The following is a 22,186-nucleotide window of genomic DNA, read 5'->3' on the forward strand; positions in this document are numbered from 1 at the left end:
TCTTCAACTCCCACCTCTGGAAGATTTTTTTTGCGCATCCCAGGGGAAGGCTGGTGACGCGTTGATGACACATGACGCGCCTTCTTCCTTCTGAGAGCAGAGAGATACGTGTGTGGATGTGTGTGCGGGAACTGCTAGCCGTCCGCGGTGAGAAAGAAAAAAAAGCGGTAGATGACGGGATGAGAGACAACATAGTTTAACGTTATACAGACATAACAAGGCTGCTGAATGAGAGAGGCATCCGCCGATTACACTGAAACATAGCGTGTTAGTAATAAGCCGACCACCTCACAGTATCGCCAGCTGTGAGCTGTGAGCTGTGATCTGTGATCTATTTTTAAAGTCAGGCACCTTGGCGGAGGTCTGCGCTCTCCGAGTGCCATTTTAGTTAATAAAGCTTTCCTCTTAGCTGAGCTGTCCAATCTCTGCTAAACCTCGGCCTGCTTCTCTAAAGGGAAACCCGAGTGAGTGTGCCTCATAGAGCTTATATGAACACAAAAGCAAAGGGTTAAATAACAACCCTTAATACCCCAGACCTTTCAGGAAATATAAAACAGCTATATCACAGAGACCTAAACATTATTTCATGAGGATGTCAGGAGGCCGGCCCATCTGGTCAGGATTGGGCTTCATTACATATGATATGGCTCAAACTTGAAAACAGATCACTCAACAGGTGGTTGCTAAAGACCGTTCAAAAACCACCAATATCATTATTAAGTAAGTATTGCAAAGTTTTTATTTTTGTTCCTACAGTGTGGAGTGGAGTGAGATTTAATCTAAGAGTTTATTATTTTAAAAGGTACAGCAAGGTTCCTAGAATATGGGAGAGAAAAGAGGATTATATGTATCTTTACTATTACTTCATCTGTTACTGTGAGGGCTTAAACCACAGATAAAATCATAAGCTTGTAAAGAAACTGCAATATTGAATATTACAAAATGTAAAAAATAAAAATAAATTTACACAATAGCCATGTGTGTGTACTTACACATGTATGTCCTGTACATGAACATATGGTTCTTTATTGGTTTGTGATCTATTTATTTAAATTTTCTTATACACGACATAACATTGGGCAGTGATATATATGAGACAATATCAAAACATATGCGTCTTAACAAAAGACAGAGTCATGTAGCCCAAAAAAGGGACAAAAATTTAAAAAAAATAATTTAAAAAATAGGAATATTAATATAAAAAACAATTATCAACTACTTGCAAAAAACAAAACAAAATTAAGAAAACAAGGCCTAAAATAAATAAATAAATAAATAAATAAAAAAAAAAAACTTACATATTAAAAAATGAAAATAAAAAGAGAAAAAAATGGTTCAGAGTGTGGAATGATAATAAAAAATAAACATATGGGTCATCTTGGTCATACAGGTCTAGGCTGAGCAGGGAGAGGGCGGAGGGAGAAGCTGCAAGATGATTCAATCATAGTTGTAACAGGTGTAGAAAATGATGGACCACTGATGGGGATGAGATTAAGGAGGAGGTTTAATTGCATAATGCAGGTCTAATGTAGCACCGGGTACAGGAAGAGATCAACCAGATGGGTGAGAAAATACTGTAGGCTTTTCTATGGATGGTGATGTAAGAGGGAAACTTAAGTTAAATCAAGCTACAGATGACGAGGCAAAAAGCCTACTCCAACCTTATCCATGACCATCAGCGGCAGATGCTACTAATACCCAGAAAGGACCAGATATTGAGTTTGTGTCATAACCTAAAGTCTGCCCAGATCTGTTTACATATGCCTCTTCCTGTCTTTGATTTTTTTATTGATCAATCCTTCGGTCTAGAAAGTGTCTAAAACAATGACATATGCCCATAACAAGTCACTAAGCCAAAAGCGATGTCTCAAACTTTGTCATGCTTTGGTGGCAACTGAATTTCGTTCTAGCAGAATAGTGGATCAAGGGGAACTGGAGCATCGCGTTAACATTGGGTGTGAGGTGGGATACACCCTGGACAAGTCGCCAGTCTGTCACATATATAGACACAACCATTAATGCTCACAGTCGCTCACACAGCGCAACCTAAGGTAACTAACCCAACATGTTAACATGCTAAACATCGCATCTAAATACCCAAATGTTAACAAGATACGGTAACTTGTTTCTGCTTTGTTTTATCCATCCAACTCTTTTGATTTCTCTGTAACACTTCATTTTACAGGTCCGCAAATTTCATGGTAATTAGGTGATAATTAGAAACTAACCTATTTGAAATTTCTTTGGAATTACTGCCAAATTACCTCAGTATTTACATCAAAATTGATAAAAAATTACTTTATTATAAACATTATTTAATAATTGTACGCTAAGACACTTCTGATCAGGCACAAATCTCACTATTGTGTCACTTATTGTCTACACAAATGTAACCTGGTAGCTAATGTAATGATTCAGGGAGTTTTTTAAAGAAATTTCAAATAAGTTATTTGCTAATTATTATCTATTTATCAGCAGACATGGAAATAAAGCATATCAATTACCTTTGTATTTTTTTCCTGAAAATGTATTAAATAAATTACCAGCTATTGGGAAATAGTGGAATAGAATTATTAAATAATGTTTATAATAAAGCCATTTTCGATAAATTTTGAGGAAAATATTTGGCAGTAAATCCAAAGAAATTTCAAATAGGTTACTTGCTAATTATCACCTAATTACCATGACATTTTGTGGATCTGTAAAATGAAGTGTTACCGTTTTCTCTTGTGCAGTGTAATAATTAGTCTTTGGTTGATGTATTAGGGTCGGGAGATTGGACGAATATATCGGCTATCAGTCATTGGCTGAGTTCATCGCCGGTTGTTTTTTTGGTTGATGTTTGTCATATTATTTTGCTCATTAATGGTCTGCCTCTGAAGAACAAGAGAGACATTCAGCTCACTTGTAGAGTCGCTATATTTTCAGATCTAACTCTCTGAAATAAGGGTTTATTTTTATATAGCAATCGCTGGTTATTGGGCTGACGATGGCCGGTTAGACAATTTTAACACACAATATCGCCTAACCCTATGATGTATTTGTGAGTTAAAATAAATTGACTTGTAGTTTCACAAAAACTTTGACAATTTTGAATCAATAAAAACACAGCAATATTCTGCAGTGCGTATGCTCTACTGTATACGCATGTGTGTGAGGTTGTGCGTGTCAGAGAGAAGCAGACAGTGTTGAAAGTCAGACCACAAGCTGTTTACAAGGCAAAATCTCTCTCTCTAGTTAATTGACAGGTGGAGCTCCATGAGGCAATGTCTACGCAGCGGGCAGGTCCAGATTATGAGATTACTCAGCATCAGATTAGAGAGGTCGCTGTTTTTGTCTGGGTGGAAGGTGGAGTGAAAGGACAGAAAGTGCACAAAGAAAAAAAACAAGAATGTCATTGTAACTGGAATTTGTGCTCGATTTGCATCGGTCTGATACTAAGATAAAAAGAGAGGAGAGGAGAGGAGACGGGAGGAGAGGAGAGGAGAGGACGTGTGCCAAATGATAACATCGTTGACGTCAGCCTCACAGAGCATGCTCAGCGGGGAACAGCAGTTGATTGGTTGAGGGGCATGGAGCTAAGTGACGTGGTGAACTGCTAAAAAAGCCAGTCTGTGGGCAGCTATTAATAACAAAACCTACACTAAACTGAATTCTCCCCCCTGCATGTCAACAATGGGAGTGACGTATTGGTATGTGTCCGCATGGTAAAGACTGCCTTGCAATAGTGTGGGTGGGGGTCTACAGCTAGGCAGGGGGCCTATCAGTACTGTAGAGTGTGTGACTCAGTGTATACGTGCATGTTGAAGGGTGCAACATGGTGGTTGGCTGCTGCAGTGACACAGATCAGAGGAAAGCCTGCTTAGTCTGTCCCCTAGCAAACAAGTTCAAGTTCAAGTTTGTTTATTATCCTCGCAAGGGTACAATTTTGTTTACCATCTGCCACAATAAAAGACACCTTGTCAAAATAATGAAACGTGAAAAAACATGTAGCAAAGCAGTTATTTAAAGTGCATTATCATCCCTCTTTTTCAGGTCTTCTGGTTGTGTATTTTATTAAAGTGCCATGAGTCTGTGTTCCCTCTCCTGTTACACTTACAGTCGGAGACAGTCATGGATGGCTGTCACGCAGACAAGTGTACACACATGCCGGGTGTCCTGTTGTTAAGACATTCATTAATTTCTTAAAGGGTCGGGATGCAAATAATCACGTGTGCGTGCAAGCAGGTGTGACTGCAACAAACAGGGTGTTACACGTAAATGAGCTAAAGCCGTCACTGTGACTGACTTCCCTCTTTATGACGATTTAAGTAGACAGTGACAAGTAGGAAGTTCATTACTGTTATTACTTGTGTGGTCGAAGATTTTTTTATGTATATATTGATGTAATGTAAAATAGGGGTGCGATATACCGGTATTGATGATAACCGTAATATTTAAAAATGAAATATTGATATCATGTTAATAATACACATATAATAACGTGTAAATAATCCAGTGTCTTTTTAATATTTAAATGTATTGTTATGGTAATTTACTCCACCTCCCTAGCCCTATTGTATTTTGAGTGTATTTAATTTGCCAAAACAGAGACAAAACACACAATAAACAAAAATAATGTTGAATCTGACTGATAGCATTATATTTTTTTTCTTTGATATCACGATAATATCGTTATTGTGAATTTTTTTGGCCAATTATCGTGTAGTGAAAAACTGATATCGTGACAGCCCTAATGTAAAAAAAAAAAGCTTTAAATTAAAAAAAAAAAAAAGACTTCTGTTTCATCAACCGTTGCTTGTTAAATGAAAAGTTCTACTTCAAAATCGTACTAAATGCTGCAACACTAGACAAGGCAACTTTATTTGTATTACACCTTTAAAACACAGGGGGAATTCAAGGTGATTCACATATGGTGAATAAATACATTACAAGGACTTCATTTCTAAAAACAATAAAATCAACAGAAAATATATATGAGTTTTAAAATGAAATAGTAGAAATACAGCTTCTAGTACTAAAACGATTAATCGGTTAACAGATTAGTTGATTAACAGATGACTATTTTGATAACTAACTAATAATCTAATTTATTTGTCAAGAAAAAATGCCAATCCAACATCTCAAATAAAAGAATTTCAGCATTTATAATTGTAAATTGAATATAGGGATGCACCGATCCGACTTTTTCAGTCCTGATAGTGATAGCGATACCTGGGTTTTGGGTATCCACCAATACCGATACCAGTGTTTAATTAAGCTGTATGCCTCACTGTGTAGAAGTGACTGGGATCATTCTTTTATGTGTAAGTTAACATCCTGCCTGACTTAAACATTGCTTTCCTAACTTTGTAAAACAAAATGTAACAAATAAAAACATAGATATACATTTACTAAATTGTTATGTATTATTAAAATAATAAATTGTGCGGTATCGCCCGGAAGGGGTTTATTTCACAACAATGACCAGCTAGCTGTACATTATCCCGATTATTACACGGCTACTTGCTTAAGAAATCAATAATTTGACACAAAAATAGTCTGCAAGAGTCCGACATCAGAACTGCGGCCATAGCAACGGTCTGTTATACACAGCAACGGTCTAATATAAAGAAATAACAGATCATGATTGGCCAATCAGAATCGAGTATTCAACAAAGCCGTGTATCTATCTATAAAGCCGGTATCATCTACCGCTTTTTTCTTTCTCACCACGGACGGCCAGCAGCTCCTCAATGTCTTCCCACACATCCACACCAGGGATGTGCATTCCAAGCAAAAATACTATTCGAAAATCACTGGGTATTATTCGATTATTATTCTAATAATATTCTAATAATTTTTTTTTAATATATTTAATCATGTAAACATGTTCTAGTAGAAACACAAAATACAAGTATGAACCTGAAAATGAGCATTATATGGGACCTTTAAAGGTGCAGCTCTTTGGGCTACAACTAGGGATGTCAAGAGAACCGATACTTCGGTACCAACTCGGTACCAAAATTCTAAAAATGTGACGGTACTCGTTTTCTTCGGTACCGAAGGTACCGAACGATGCCATTACATGGGATTTATTGTTTTCTTTGTTTTTTTTACCGTGGTATCGAATTTGGTATCAAGAATGGTGGAAATTCACTGGTATTGGTATCGACTACTAGATTTCTGGTACCGTGACATCCCTAGTCTACAACACACAATAAATAGGCACCTGTGCTCGCATATAACAAATAGGATAAAGAAATATTAACTTGGAAACTATGCTTTTGTTATTGTTGCCATCTTGGCCCCTGGAATATGACTTTTGACCATCATGTCACTAAACTTGTCCAGACCTGCTTTCTCCAACTAAGAAACATTGCAAAAATCAGATGCATCTTGTTCTCCACGGATCTTGAACTTATAACACACCCGTGTGTGTGCACATTTTGACCCTAGCACTAGCAAGACGCAGGTCGTGCCTGAGGAGTTATCTGTAGCCTACATTACCTCCTCATTTCAAAAACAGAAACCAAAATAAGGTGGCAGCTGGCTGGAGAAGATCACTAGATAACAACCTACTTGCTCTTGGCTATATCGCATGTTATTTCCAGTAAATATCAAAAATAAAATGTGTGTTTTCTGATAAAAAAAAAAAGTATACACCTCTCTGTCAGTTAATTTCTTTCATGAAACATGATAATGTTAAAGATACACTTAATAAAGGCTATATGAGGTGAAAAAAAATGCCCCCCCCCCCCTGTCAAAGCTGATTGCCCGTCCGCCCCTAACACCGACCCTGAGTGAAATGTGTGTAACCGGGTTTGGGTCTGGGTCTGGGTGGGGGTACTGAGGAGGAGGGGTTTGTTGGAGCCCGCAGCGTCACGTGGTCCGCCCTCCTCTCCTATAAACATCGCATTCACCTCCGGCTAGGGAGAGAGAAGGAAGACTCACTCTACTCCGCGAAAGCGAGGGAGGGGAGGCGACGTCTTGGTTATTTAGCGAATATAAAGTGTACCCAGCTCAGGGATAAGGCTAGTTATAAACCAGAAATAAGCCTGCAAACATGAATATCGAGGGAAGCTTCGTTGTGGCTGGTTTGTTGACAAGAAACAAGTATCGACTGGTCCTGATCTGATCTGCACGAGCAACTCGCCGAGGTCCATAGAGAAAAACAACACTTTAAAGAAGCGTCAACACAACAGCGACTCTTAAGTGAATTTTGCTTTTTTTATCAGATTTTTAGTGAGCCCTTTGAGGTGTTTTTTCATCGGCTGGTAGCTACTAGTCTTACGATTAGAGATGGATCGAGGTGGCTGCCAAATGAGCGGCGGAGGCGGCGGTGGTGACGGCGGGCCCGACCAACCCGGAGGGATGATCAGCCTGGAGGACCTGGAGTCTTTCTCCGAGGAGCAGCCGTCAGACTCCGGCAACGGCAGCCTGGAGGAAGAGGGAGAAGCCATGGAGGATGACCGACTGCTGCAGTACTGGCAGGACGTGGCGAGGGGACACCAAGTGGAGGTTGCTCAAGGTAAATAAAGATAGAAACGAGGAAATAAAGCAGACATACTCTTTGTTTACCCCATCTGTTTTAACCCAGTGGTCTTCTTTGGTATATAAACTTACTGACAAGTAAAAACAACATGTTTGTCTCAACTTCCTCAATGCATGCCACCATGTACATTGACCTAGTCTCCACAGGGGCACACATCTATAGATAAACCAGTTCCACCCACATTAAAGTCCATGTCCTTGTACTATATTTATATAGTACATATAGTTATTAAAAAAGTTAAAGCATTATGCAAAAACAAACTTCCAGTCTCTGTCCTTGTCCTGTATTTCTACTATAGTTATTAAAAAAAGTTAATGCATTATGCAAAAACAAACTTCCAGTCCATGTCCTTGTCCTGTATTTCTACTATATAGTTATTAAAAAAAAAAGGTTAATGCATTATATGCAAGGCAAAAACTTTGGAGCACACACATACAAACAAGTTAAACTTGTGGTGGGTTGTAATTCAAACTACAAACAACAATAACAACAAGTTGTGCTTCCTCAAGTGTGGTCTTCTGGTAATATGTGAATGATGTCCGGTGTGTTAGTCATGTGTCTAATGTGATGTTGAGGTCTATATTTTGATGTTACTGACACTGCTGTACCAAAAGCAAATTCCACAAGGTCATTAATAAATTATGAATTGATTGATTGATGGGACCTTTATGCTTTCTGTTGGCTCCCAGAAAGATGAGAAATAGGTAAATATCACCATTATTTTATAATAATAATAATAATAATAATCTCTATTTGTATAACACCTTTCTAAACATAGTTTCAAAGTGCTTGCACAGATACAATTAAATACAGACAAAATAAAAACAACAATAAAAGAACATAACATAAAGACCAAATAATGACAAAACTAATTGGTTGGAAGTCTGCAAAATCAGGAAAACACATTGAAGACTGCTACTGTACTTTTTCTATAAATTGTTCCATAACGTTACCTCGAAAAAATTTTTGGGTCTACTGTGAATTGCATGGAACTTTGGAGCTCCTCTTAGTGGAAAACATTAGTAAGTAAGTCCTCTGTTACACTTAACGCCGTTGCACAGAGAGCAAGAGAGCACAAGTAAAGTGAGGTTTAGGAATAAGCATTGGATTTACATGTAAGCCAGCATTTGTTTTAAGTCAGGAAAGTAGTGTTTGTGAGGCACAGCTTTCGCTCCGATGGATCCAGTCCACAAAAACCATGGCTTATTGTGGCATATTCCATTTGTACAGTACAATCTCACAGATAAAATATGGTTAATAGTGTAGTAATACTCAAATTTGGTTGTGTCTAGCAAGTTACAAGCTCAATAAAAAATGGTAAAATAGAATAATAGACATTTATCTGGCATTTTGTGAGGTGTACAAAGTGCCCGGTTTGTCAAACAAAAAGCGCGCCCCTCATTATTGCCGGGATATTGCCTCTCATGAAGTGAATGGTTTATTAAGTGTTCTCGCATATTTGCTGGAACATGGAATTGCTGTAATTCGGCATCCGTAATCACATCATCCCAGTAAACACATTGTTCAAAGCTGCTTCCTGTGAAGGGCTGTTTTGTTTTGTTGAGAAATGCAAAAGATTATCTGACAAATAAAATGGGCTGTGATAAACAAAGGCCGCTCACATTTTTTTGTCATATTTAAGAAACCAATTTTTTTTTTTTTTACAGCTTTGATTTGATTGACATTGTGTTGTTGTTTTTTTATATCAAGAGATTTTTTAAATAAATATATATATATATCTATATATATATCTATATATATATAGATATATATATATCTATATATAATATAGATATATATATATCTGTACATAGGCCTAGTAGTTAAATGGGCCTAGTAGTTAAATGTTTATGTTAACCTTGTTCAGCTTTGTTGTCCTTGTTTTTAGCTGTATGTTTTGGCGTGTCATTTGTACGCCGTGTTGTCTGTACTGATTGCAATGTTAACACATCCGCGTAAAAATGCTACACTCAGAGCTAGTGTGACGTAGAATAAAAAGCGAGAATGACCACTTATGTTGGGTGGAAGGGTCAAACAAACACGACTTTCAACTAGGAGACCGGTGTTTTGTTTTTTATGTTACGTTTTATGTTTATGTCCATACTTATGTTGTTTCCGTACATATTTCACTTAGTTTACGTACTTATTTTGAGGCCAACCATGACGTTTTTTCTAAACCTAACTAAGTGGTTTTCTTGCCTAAACCTAACTGCGAACGTTACCGTAGTTTTGTGGCGCACAAATGACGTGCAAAAAGCCTAAAATGCGTCCTCATGATGCACAAAATGTCTTTGTAATGTGCTATTTATACGCCTTCCTGTGAGATCTTGTTGCTATTTCTATGACAAAGAAAGAAGAAAGGCAGTTTATTGATCCCGGAGGGGAAATTCAATTTTTTCACTCTGTTATTTTACATAGTACATAGTACACACAGGCCCGAAATACACACACCCATGCACAAACAGGACCTATATACATGCATTAATGGAGAGATCAATGGAGAGATGTCAGAGCGAGGGGGCTGCCCCTGACAGGCGCCCCAAGCAGTTGGGGGTTTGGTGCCTTGCTCAAGGGCACCTCGACAGTGCCCAAGAGGCAAACTGGCACTCAGTACTTGAACCGGCGACCCTCCGGTTCGCAAGCCAAGTCTCTATGGACTGAGCTACCCACTATGTACATTGAGAGCAATGAAAAAACAGATTCAAATTCCTTGTATAAGTACACATACATGGCTAATAAAGCTGATGCTGATTCAACACTATAGCCTTGCACAATAGTAACTCAATGAGGTTACTTACATGGGTGTAAAATTAAATCAAATGTATACTTTGTTGCATTAACGCTTTCATGTTGCCACTTCTTGAGCTCATACCGTACAATAACACCATTGGCAGTAAGACTGACTGGAATTTGTAACTTAAACCTGATTAAAAGATTGCAACTTTCCACAAGGCTCAGTGGTGTAGTAGAGGGTATACACAGGTATACGGGGTATACCCGCCTGTTTTTCTGGTGGTTTACAGTAAACCAACCTATCAGCCAAAAAGCCATTGGAATATATAGGAGAGTATACCCACTTCCTCCTCGGTAACCTACCTATCTTCCTAGCAGTGCATTCACCTCATCACCACTGGATGGGCTCTGTTTGCAATCACTGGTGGAATCGTAATGTATTATTAAAAATTCAGCCGATTTGTAACTTTAGGTCAAAGGTTGCCATGTTGAACACTACAACATTCCCACATTTGAATACTAGTGTGTGGAATTAGAAGAAGAAAAAAAACAAGAAAGGTAGAGCAGTCTTATTCCTTTGCTTGATCTATCCACACCCCTGTGGCAGAGTTGTGATGTATAGTCCTTATATTCATGATCTATTTGCAAGCTGTCTGGAATGTGGTCAGGGCGCTTACGGTTGAACTGCTTTGCAACCCTTAAACTGAAAAGATGGCCTCTGACAAACCAGTCCAGTGTTTGACTAAGGGATTAAAGTTTTTTTAATTGAGTTGACTTGAGCATGCAGTGGAGCTGTCCCCCAGGCAGTCCTGTCGCAGCACAAAAAGTGCAAACAAGCATGGTCTGCTGTCTAATTAGCCTTTTGCAGTCGTATTTATTTTGTAGTGGTAACATAGCTTTTGAAAGACTTTTCTTTGACAGTTACAACTCCTTTATTGTTAGTGTTTGTTGTGAAGTCACATAAACAAAAGGGAGGGGAAAGAATTGATTTCAGTAACTGATATTTCCACGGGCTCATCTCAAAAGTCTATTACCATTCTAACATTTTCTCTGGAAAATTGTTGACCAAAATACCTCAAAAGTACCTGAATCAAATTTTAGTTTTTCTGTGCCTTCAATCAATGATCAGTGTTGTTGATTTCTAGTCCAGACGTCGTTCTCAGCTGGAGACGACAACAACAACAGCAGCCGTTTTCAACTCTGCCAGAACAATGAACTCATTAGCTTCACTTCAACAGATAAATTCCCACTTCACAGCAATAAAATGCTATTTTCAAATCACACTTAATTACACACAATCTTACTTGGCCTTGTAGGGCACAAAATATTAACAAAGTCAACATCAAAATCTTCTTCAATTGTTCAACTTGTGTTTAGTAAATACTTGTTAGTCTAGGCCAAGGGATCCCAAACTTTTCCATGCCAAGATCCCCCAAATAGCATTAGCTTGTGAGCAGGGCCCCCCTTTTGTAAGATGTCTTTAAAAACCCATTGACAATACTACAGCAAATGTTTAAAAAATAAAACTTTTGAATATATTTTCTTGCTTTAATTAATGCAATAATAATTACATTGTATTTCAAATCTTTAATCATTCCATTAGATTTTTTTCCCGCATTGTTTGTCAGTTTAGTTTAACAACATTGAACAACATTGAACAGCTTCGTGGCAGGCGCAGACCTTTACAGGTCCCAGACAGTTTATGACGTGATGAATGTTGTTTTGACTGGCAGGCAAAGAAAGAAGAGGGGGGATTAGCTACCTTGCCAGTACTGGTACTGAGGTTGGGGCTGCTAAATCCTGGATTACAATACTGCTGCTAAGGACACAGGCCAAAGCCATTGTAAACTCCTTTGCTCTAATTGGGATGGAGTTGGTAGGACAGGGGTGACATGGGAGCTCTGCTTTGCTAGCAGTTTGGAGTTATTTGATTGGCTAACGTTTGCTAATGCTACATATGCAAATTTAATTCCACTATAGCTACCAACTAGTTGTTTTTACAGTAAAAAAATGACACACTTATAGAGAGAAGAAGTCCTTCCCTTTCCGTTGAACCTCATGGGACCTTATTTGGGATAAAAATATGAAAGGAAGTCAACGGCGAGAGACGAATAACTCTTTGATCTTGTTTGAATTGTGCTATGAATCACATATTTTAAGTGACATGTTTGTGGTAGTATCATTTAGTTTTGTGTGAAACCACTCGGTGAACTACAACGGCTACGCTCTATATTGTTTAAATGGTATCCATAGCAACAAGTGTCATTGCATGGACGCTGGTTGACACACATCTATCATCTGTACCATTTTAAATATTTGACCTATTATTAATACTGTACAAAAGCCCTTAACAGACTGATGATTTTCATGCCCTCTCAGTCGAGCTCTTTGCTGGAAACAAAGACGATATTATTCTCAATGGATATTCACAATGGCTCATTGCAAAGTAAAAAGGAGGTCAGGGGAGCAGAAATCATCAACTGACGTAGATGCACAAAGGGCTTTTAACTTGTAAACAAGATGGAATTTATTGCTCCAAAGATTCAGGCCAAGAGTGCTCTCAAAGGGCCAATGCACTGTGTGTTAATAACTTCCCATCAGTGAACAGTGAAATGAAAAGTTAATAACAAATTTGACCTCGTCTTAGCCTCCCTTCAAAGCAAAGCCGAAAAACTAAAAACAAATTAAGCAGCAGTGTTCTTCTGCCAAATAACGCAAACCTGCGTGCTGATCTTCAAACTAATCTGTGAGTCACAATGCTGACATTTTTCATTTTGTAATTTCGCTTTCAACGGACTAATGAAAAACAAGTATGAGCGTGTTTCTGTAGTCCGTATGTGTATGTGCAAGCACACGATAATAATACATGCCAGTCAACACATGTTCTCTGCAGTGGTTGGTAAAAGTTTACGATGACATGCAAAGAATGCACACACTTCAACTTAATAAACTCAATCAATGTGACCTAATGTGAAACCACAAATATACCTCAGCCTTGACACATTTGCAAACATTGTATACAATTTCCTACCTCTACACACCTGTTTTAACTAAGGATGCTCATTTTGAAAAATGTTCTTAACCGATAACCGACCCTCGTTAACCTATTATTAACCGTTAACCGACAAGATTTGTGCCTCGTACCAGCTGCAGGAACACAACAGATATTCGTTGACGGGAGTCCCCAGTTCACCCGTGCGGGAGCGTTAACTTGGCAGCCACGTTGTTACGTTTCACATTTACTTTACAATCAGCAGCGTTCTTGTCCCGCATTTACAACGTCAAGTCACATTTTCACTTTAAAAACGTAGTAATTTTAAGCCCAACCATGTTGTTTTTTCCTAAACCTAACAAAGTGGTTTTGTTGCTTAAACCTAAGCAAGTGTTTTTGTTTAATTCACAACATGAAACACGTGTTTACTGCGACCGAAAAGTGACGCCGAGGGGTCTGACAAATGAGAATGTGTTGCATTTTAACACTTCCTGATTGTATGTTTCTGACATATGTACGATGTAAAAAAAATACATACATTTTGTATATTATACATTTGCTGATTGAAGATTATGCATTGAACACCCTCTTTGGAAAGTGGTGCTGCTGTAGAGTATGATAGTCTCTGTGTGTCTGGACCCCATGAGAAGTTGTTGAAAAATTATGGTAAATGAACATTACGGATGAGAGGTCATGTATTGATTAGAAAGCCCGGGTACAAAAACAAGTGTGTGTGTTGACTGTTCTGCGTCAACACTGAGCGGCTCTGGAGCTGCTGCCATAGAAACTGAAGAGGAGTTTGCTTGGCCGTGCGTGCATTTACGTGCCTGTTTGTGTGGATTTAACCATGCAGGGGTTTAAGCTGTTAAGTGTTTTCTTCCCCTCCTTGTCTCTCTCGTCGAGGACACACACATAAACTGGCAAGTAATATTTTACTGTCAAACGTTCATGGTCATTATCCGTGCTGAGACACACTTCCTAATCGGCGATGTACAGTTGATTTCATGAGATTCTGCTAAATTCGTTTCATACTGCTGAGTCCACTCTCACACACACACACACACAGCTTTGTTCTTTGTCAACAGATTGATCACCTAAATACCACAGATCCCTCTGACCCAGTTGTCCTCTATGATATTGATTGACAAAATGTGATTGAATTGGGTTCACCTTGAGTGACTTGTATTTGACAGTTCAACAATGGAACATAACATGGGCATCATCACAACAGAGTGTGTTGTGTTGAGGCTGTTCAGGTTTAATGCAGTGACAACTAGGCATGGGGCATTATAAAAATGTCCTATTGCAATTGTCCTGGCCAACATAATTGTGATTCACAATATTAGAGTTGCAACGATTAATTGATTAGTTGTCAACTATTAAATTAATCGCCAGCTATTTTTATATTCAATTAATCGGTTTGAGTAATTTTTTAAGAAGAAAAAGTCAAAATTCTCTGATTCCAGCTTCTCTAATGTGAATATTTTCTGGTTTCTTTACTCCTCTATGACAGTAAACTGAATATATTTTTGAGTTGTGGACAAGACAAGACATTTGAGGACATCACCTTGGGCTTTGATATTCAAGATAATCCCGATATTGGAAATTCACCATGATCAACTTATTGTGTTGTGTATTTAAACAGTGATTCGTGATAAAATCCTGTATCGTACCATCCCTAGTGACAACTTAATGGACAACTTGGTGGATGAGTTGCTCCTATGCGGTATGGTCCACACTACATTCAATTATATCTATAACACGTTTGATAAAAGCATCTATAGCAGGTTTGAATTCCTATGGTTGGATAAAATGCTGTTAAACATCATAAAAGTTTTGATAATAGGTGAAAGATGCTCCAGTATTTCAAAAGCATTGGCTACTGTTTCATTCCCTCTCTGTTAATACGGGTCTATATCTGGCCTTGGGCAGCTTTAGACAGTGTTCTCTCCTTCAGCTCCAATAAACATTACTCTCTGCGACATCCTGGCACAGCCCTCTGCCAGTCTGGCAGCCCCTTTCTCACACACACTACCAACACGGCCTGCCAGTACATTACTGGAACTGAAGGATGTTTTATACAGATTAGACAGGAGACTGCAAGTCTAGATATGATGTGAGTGGAAAAAAGTTTATGGAAGTGGTATGTACTGTATGTGAGAATTGCTCTTGCATTTGCTCTTATAAACATGGTTGTACTTAATTGTACAACCACCTGTTAAACTGGCCATGTATTGTTTGTTTGTGTGTTGACAGAAATGGCAGAGCCCATTCAACAGCTAACCAGCAACAACCAAGGACGCAGTGGCAGAGAACAAATCCCTTTCACTCTACTCGCACGCAAAGAGAAGGTATCTATCTGACTTTTTCTACTTTGACCATGACAAATTATGTGTAAACTTTGTGTAACCCCAGCTTTCTATACATTTTCATGTTCTATATAAAAAGGGGAAGCTATTCTGCGCGAGTATGGGTCAGCTATTTATTTTTCGACAAGATGACCGTGTCACCCAATACAATAAGCCATTTAACCTCCTTAGGGGGCCGTATAAATAAAGAGGGCTAATTGGTTTAACTTGAGTTAATTAGTTCATTAAAACTTGGCTGGAGAATCCGGTTAAACAAAGGACAATCATGGCTCCCTATTCTTAGAGCAGGTTTCAGTGGCTTGTAAAAGGACGGCACGTTGGCGACAAGCAGACTTTAGTAGGTTAAAGGGTTATAGACCTGAGCTGCAGTGGTGAGTATCGATACAGAGATGATTAGCATAGCCTTGCCAGTTTTTCCTCGCCAAAATTTAGCACAAGTGTGGAGCGTTATTCAACCTCCTTCGCGACAAGCTAGTATGACATTGTTGGTACCAATTGGATTTCTTTTCTAGTTTCATATGATGCAAGTATCTTCTCTCTAGCTTTAAAACGGAGCTCGCTACAACCTAAAAATCACACGTTGCATTAATGCGTTAAAGAAATTAGTGGCGTTAAACAAATTTGCGTTAAGGCGTTATTATTGTGTTAACTTTGACAGCCCTGAAAAATATATTTTCAGTATAAATCAAAGTATTGTTTTCATCACTGATTCATCTATGTAAATAATTAGAAAAGATTGGAAGGTCCGCTGTAACCTAACGTCATTTTCTGGATATTGAACAGCAGGTTAAAGACAACCAAATATTTACTGACTAAAAATTACTGATGCAGCATGAACACAAATCACAGAGATGCACCGGTAATAATTACATTACGCTACCTCCCCTTGTCCCAGCATTTGCTGCCATTCCACTCTCCAGTTATAGTATCAAATGTTACAGAACACATTTTCATAATCTAACAGTCTTTTGTCTTTCGACATCTGTACTTTTTCAGTGTGGGGAGGTGCTGTATGAGAAACGCCAGTATGAAAAGGGCCACTGGGCTTGTGTAACAATGCGTGAGGAGACTTATGAACAGAGCATCTGCTATGGTTTTATGAAGCTTATGAGATACATCTGCCAGCAGAACTCCTTGGGTAAGTGCACATGCAAGTGACCATTTAAAAATCAGGTTCTGGCTTTTTAAATTCCTTCCCGCCTCGTTTTCATTTGATGTCGATAATCCCAAAGCCAGTTACTGTATTTTCAGACCAGCCTGACAGGTGATAATGCCATTTCCTTTACATCTCTAGATAACTACCTGGGCATGACGCTGCCCATCGTCACAGTGGTGCACACAAATGAGAACCATACTGTGATCTCCAATGACGTCACTGTGGCGTACTTCCTCCCCATTGAGCATCAGGCCCAGCCCCCACAACCTCATGACAACGAGATCGGCATAGAGGTCTGGCCTGCCACTACTGTATACACAAGGTCAGTAGAGAATAAAATGAAAATGTCACTTGGATAGGGCTGTACCGAATAGTTCGAAGCTTCTTTCATAACGTTGACATTCAAATTCTATATCAACATCACTTTATTTTTCTATTTATTCTTTTTAAACCCAGTATTTCTGCACGGTTGCAGATAAAGATTAGGCTACACTAATATTATTAGTAATACATGATTTCCAGAATTAGATTCCAGTGCGTAGGATTGTTTCCGACATGTGTGATCCAAGTCCAAAAGTCAAAATTTATTAAAAGAAGATGGATATAACCATTTTCAAAATTCACAACATATTTTTATCGAATGAAATATCCTGCTTTAATCCATATTTGTTGGCATTTAGCCTTTCAAAAACAACATTTTCCCTGCGATCAAAAAACTGTTTGATCTCCCACTTGCAGGACACAAATGGAGGCATACACTGACGAGTTATATTAATTAAAAATTTGATTTAATAAAAAAGAAAAACTCATTTAATATGATGAATCACTTTTATTCAAATTGAGCATTTTGGTCGAGGATTTTTTTTTTAGGGTGACATACGTTCGAAGCTTTCACTTGAAAACCTCAATAGAAGCTTTGAATGTAAAATAATGACATTCGGTCCAGCCCTACACTTGTACTATTCCTAAATTAACTACCTCTTCTTGTTAGCACTGACAACTAAACAAGGCTTGGCCTGCTTGGCATATGGAAATTTGATGCCTCATGCACCGCTCCCTCCTTCTTTCAGGCCCTTTACTGGTCCCACCAATGAAGTGACCATCGTTAATCAGATCAACGCCATGGCTGAGGGGCTAGACGGTGTGACCGTCAATGACCAGTTCATCGTGGCCGGCTACACCAACCCCGCTCACGTCAACCGTCAGAACGAGATCTGGTTCCTAGAGCGATGCTGAGGGACGAGGAAATAGAGCATCATCTTATCTGTGACCCTTGAGCTTCATAAAAGACTCCCCAAATACTGCCGCAGCTCAGCTACAGCCTCAGGTGCAACCCAGTCTTTCCCCCCACACCCTCCCATCACCTCTACCTGAAATGACCACCAGCCCCAGCACACTCCACATCAGTAGAGGCCTACTCAGCCCTTACTCTACCCTCAGTGAAGTTTCATTCATGTTCATTTAGGTGGATCTTCATTTCACCCATAAGAACTGATCCAGACCACTGCCATATACACTCTCACGAACACAACCCAGATGTTAAAAGGCACAATGAGTAGGATTTGTCGGATTATAAACACAACATTCACAGTTGGCCAACGATGAGGGTTACGGTACTCACAAGCGGGTAAAAGCCAACCCCAGATTCACTCTCGTTTTGGACCGAGCTTTGTCCACTTGGTGTTTTGCATCGCTACATTTGCGGTGCTACACTGTGCTGAGAATCCATGTGGAACAAACATCCGTCGTCCGACTATGTATTGATAACACGGCGCTGATACGCAAAAATGGAACTAAATGGGGTTTTTTTTCTATTAAAAAAGCAAAACTATGGTGGGGGCAGTGAGCAAGCAGTGTAATCTGTGTATGCCTAAACACTGCGTAGCACCGGTAATACCGACTACCACAGCAAGCCTACTGGTCACTACGGCCAGAAATGTCCCGAAACAAAATAAGAAAAGACAGACAGAGGTACTGTCTCTGCAGATACACACACCGACCACACACTTCTAGTGGGTCATAAGTGATGATTGAGAGGGATTATTTTTGTACGAGTCTATACATTCATTTTAAGGAAAATCCTACTCATTGTGCCTCAAAACAACCTTTCCTAAGCACAAGACCCTCTAGTTAAAAGGTAAAATAGTTAACGCTCTGTGAACACGGTGATTGCTGTCAGAAACATGCAACAGCCCATCTTTTCACAGCAGAAGCAGTTTCCCCCGTTGTGGACACGCAGCCGTCTTATCGTGCTCCCTTTCTGTTTGTTGCACAGCTACAACGTCTTGTCATGTGGGGTGAAGGTCAGTGCACAACAACATAGTTTCATTCTCTAGCTTGCTGAGGTGATTTCAACTCTGTCAATGTCTGCTGCTTTTTTTTTTTTTTTATCTCTGGACTACATGATTCACTACAGGTTAACTGCATAACCAGTTATATTGTTTTCTCAGTAAGTGCAACATATACCAACACTTTACAAGCCAGTTATTACAGTTGCTGGGCCGCTAACCTAACCCAATCTGAAGGGTGCGTTCATCCGTTGGTACTGTACGGTGGGTTAGGGAGGGGGATCTGCAACATGCAACACAACCCGACAGACAACATCCAGACCAGAACTGGTGGCTTAAAAACCATAAATAAGCTCAACACAACAGATGACGCTAATTTAGAAAAACATGAATGTACGGCTACAGGGAGGTTAACAACAAACGACACACTTCTACAAACCAAACACTGAAAAACTCAGATTTTACAGCTGAAAGACAATCATAAAGTACTGACATATATATACATATATAAAAGTTGATGCATTCCTCATTTCAAATCTATTCACACATAGGAAGAATAGTTACTTATATACCTCTTTCTACCTGCTACTCTTGTGTCAATGTTAGTGATTATGCATTCACTGCTGAACTGCAAAACACCACTGCTGCTGAGTAGAGACAATGCAACCAAGAAAAGATATACTCTAGTTATAATCTTTTTTTGTTAAACTAGTTAAAACTGTTTTTAATGTTCTGTCACAAATCTAAGTAGAGTCTATACAGTTAAAGATGTTTGTTTATCTTCACTATATTTTTAATTAATGCAATTCAATAAAAAACAAAGTGATACACCAGCTACACCTAGAGTTCACAGTAATATTATAGGAATGCTTCTGCTTTGGACATTTACATTTACTGCTTGGGTGCCAGTGAAATAAAACTGGAAGTGAACGAGCCAAATCATCACTGTGTGATTTATTTTGGACAGGTGCATAGGCGGTCAATAATTGAGGCCTATTAAATGTGTGTAAAATGACAAGTGAAATTCAGCTCAAATTGTGAGGTTTCATCTTATTCAATCCAGATAAAAAATGTTAAACAAAGAAAGTTAAGAATGCTAGTATTTGGTTGGGAAGGTTTCCCCGTCCTGGTTGACATCAAGACATCCAAATCCAAAGAATTTATTTTGCATTATTGTAGAGTTGATATGATGCTCTATGGCAACTGTAGTGTTAAGTAAACACTTGCAAAGCCATGATACATGTGGGTTGGTTTTCCCTCTGGTTATATGGGAACATCAAGTGTGAGATTTTTTTTTTTCCTTTTCTTTTTTGCTTATTGTTTTAGTGTTTTGCAAAAGTGTGCTGTACTGTGAAAATTCAAGTGCAACAGCAAGAGCTACTGTGGTTTTCTTTGTTCAATAAAAACGTGCTTGTCTATTGTCTTTTGAAATGTTCGGTGATGCGGAGTTTTATTGGGCTATTATACACAATACATGAGTGTTTCAATAAATGATGTCAAGAAGGGCTGCATCAATCAATCCATTAGTTGTCAACTATTAAATTAATTTGCAACTATTTTAATAATCTATTATTCACTTTGAGTCATTTTTTAACAAAGAAAAAGTAAAAATTCTCTGATTCCAGCTTCTTAAAATGTGAATATTTTCTGGTTTCTTTACTCCTCTATGACAGTAAACTGAAGATCTTTGAGTTGTGGACAAAACAAGACATTTCAGGACGTCATCTTGGGCTTTGGGAAACACTGATTAACATGTTTCACCATTTTCTAACATTTTAAAGATCAAACAACTGCTCTATTAATCAAGAACATAATCAAATGATTAATCGACAATTAAAATAATCACTAGTTGCAGCCCTAATGTTAAGTCACGTGGTACAGAGGAGCTCATGATAAACCTCTAAACTAAACTCACTGATTTCCTCTCTACGTCTTGAGTATTCATTCTCATCCTTTGGAAAATATAATCTAAATTAATTATCATAGTCTCTTAATTAAATCCCTCCAGTTTAAATATGTGGAATAGACATGTAGTTAACAATTTATATTCTTACTAATGCAACAACTGAGCTATTTTGTATGATTAATAAACATTTCAGCTTCATACATACATACCCAACAAGTACAGTATACGTACTACAGAATATCCCTTAAGGGTATTCCCTCCTTTTTATGGGCTCAAATGTGTCAAACAAAAGGGGTCACACCCTACGTTGTTCTTAAACATATAGCATAACCCATTTCACAAGAATAACTGGTGCTCAGTTACTGAAGCGTAGTAACTTGATGAGTTCTCACAAGAGAATCACACATACATACACTATAGTATATCAGAGCGCAGCCCTATTGTACGATACAGTACACTGTATATACAGTAGTGTCATATATGACAGAGATACAACAAGATGATGGGAATTAAGATGAAGCAAATGATTGACAGTTTTTAGTTAGTTAAACAGATAATATTCTAATAAATATGAAAACAGATCTTGCATGTTTAAACATTTGTTTTCTTGAAAGTACTGATTGTTCTTCATAATCTTCAGCACATTTGTTTAATAAATAACAGTTTTGTACAATTACTTTCAATTTATGTGGAATGCCATTAAAACTTAAGCCCTAAATGACACCATTGGTTTCCATTACAACAGGCTGTAAAACTTTATGACGGATATCTCAGCGCTGGCTTGGACACGGTGGCCTGGATGTTCACTGACATTACACGCGTTGTCTATAAAACCTTCATCCACACTCAATCAAAATCACAATGCGGAGAACACAGGAAAACAGGAGGGTACTTTAGCGGTTATAAGGACAAATACTGGTCTCTTTTTCTCTAATGGCGGGGATCGAAAATGGGCCACAAGCTGAAGGAAAAGCACCCGACTGAGCCCCAAAAATCTGTCTGCATGACTGGTTCATTTTTCTGATTTGCTCAACAATCATTAAAATTCTGCCTGAATGACTGCAGTGTTGCTCATTTAACACCCGAGTGCAGTGTTATCTCTATTTTGTGTACTGTCTGGTTAAATTAGAGGGAAGGCAGTGGAGATATGGAGGTTAAGAAAGTCAAAGCATTCAAAGAACAAGCAAGAGAAGGTCAAACAATCCAAA

At 38.4% G+C, this 22,186-nt stretch overlaps 2 protein-coding genes across 2 annotated transcripts in view; one reads left to right on the top strand and one right to left on the bottom strand.

Annotated features, from left to right (window-relative positions):
- Nucleotides 1–22,186, bottom strand: part of fancm (FA complementation group M) — a 52,586-nt gene that overhangs the window by 26,906 nt on the left and 3,494 nt on the right. The window lies entirely within an intron of this gene.
- On the top strand, nt 6,887–20,503 carry soul3 (heme-binding protein soul3). Its single transcript, XM_074660615.1, has 5 exons — nt 6,887–7,510; nt 15,516–15,610; nt 16,625–16,766; nt 16,923–17,106; nt 17,855–20,503. Exons 1-5 carry the CDS (start codon nt 7,282–7,284, stop codon nt 18,018–18,020), a joined length of 816 nt encoding a protein of 271 aa, XP_074516716.1. The 5' UTR covers nt 6,887–7,281; the 3' UTR covers nt 18,021–20,503.

The sequence above is a fragment of the Sebastes fasciatus genome, chromosome 15 (assembly GCF_043250625.1).
Source record: "Sebastes fasciatus isolate fSebFas1 chromosome 15, fSebFas1.pri, whole genome shotgun sequence".
NCBI lineage: Eukaryota > Metazoa > Chordata > Actinopteri > Perciformes > Sebastidae > Sebastes > Sebastes fasciatus.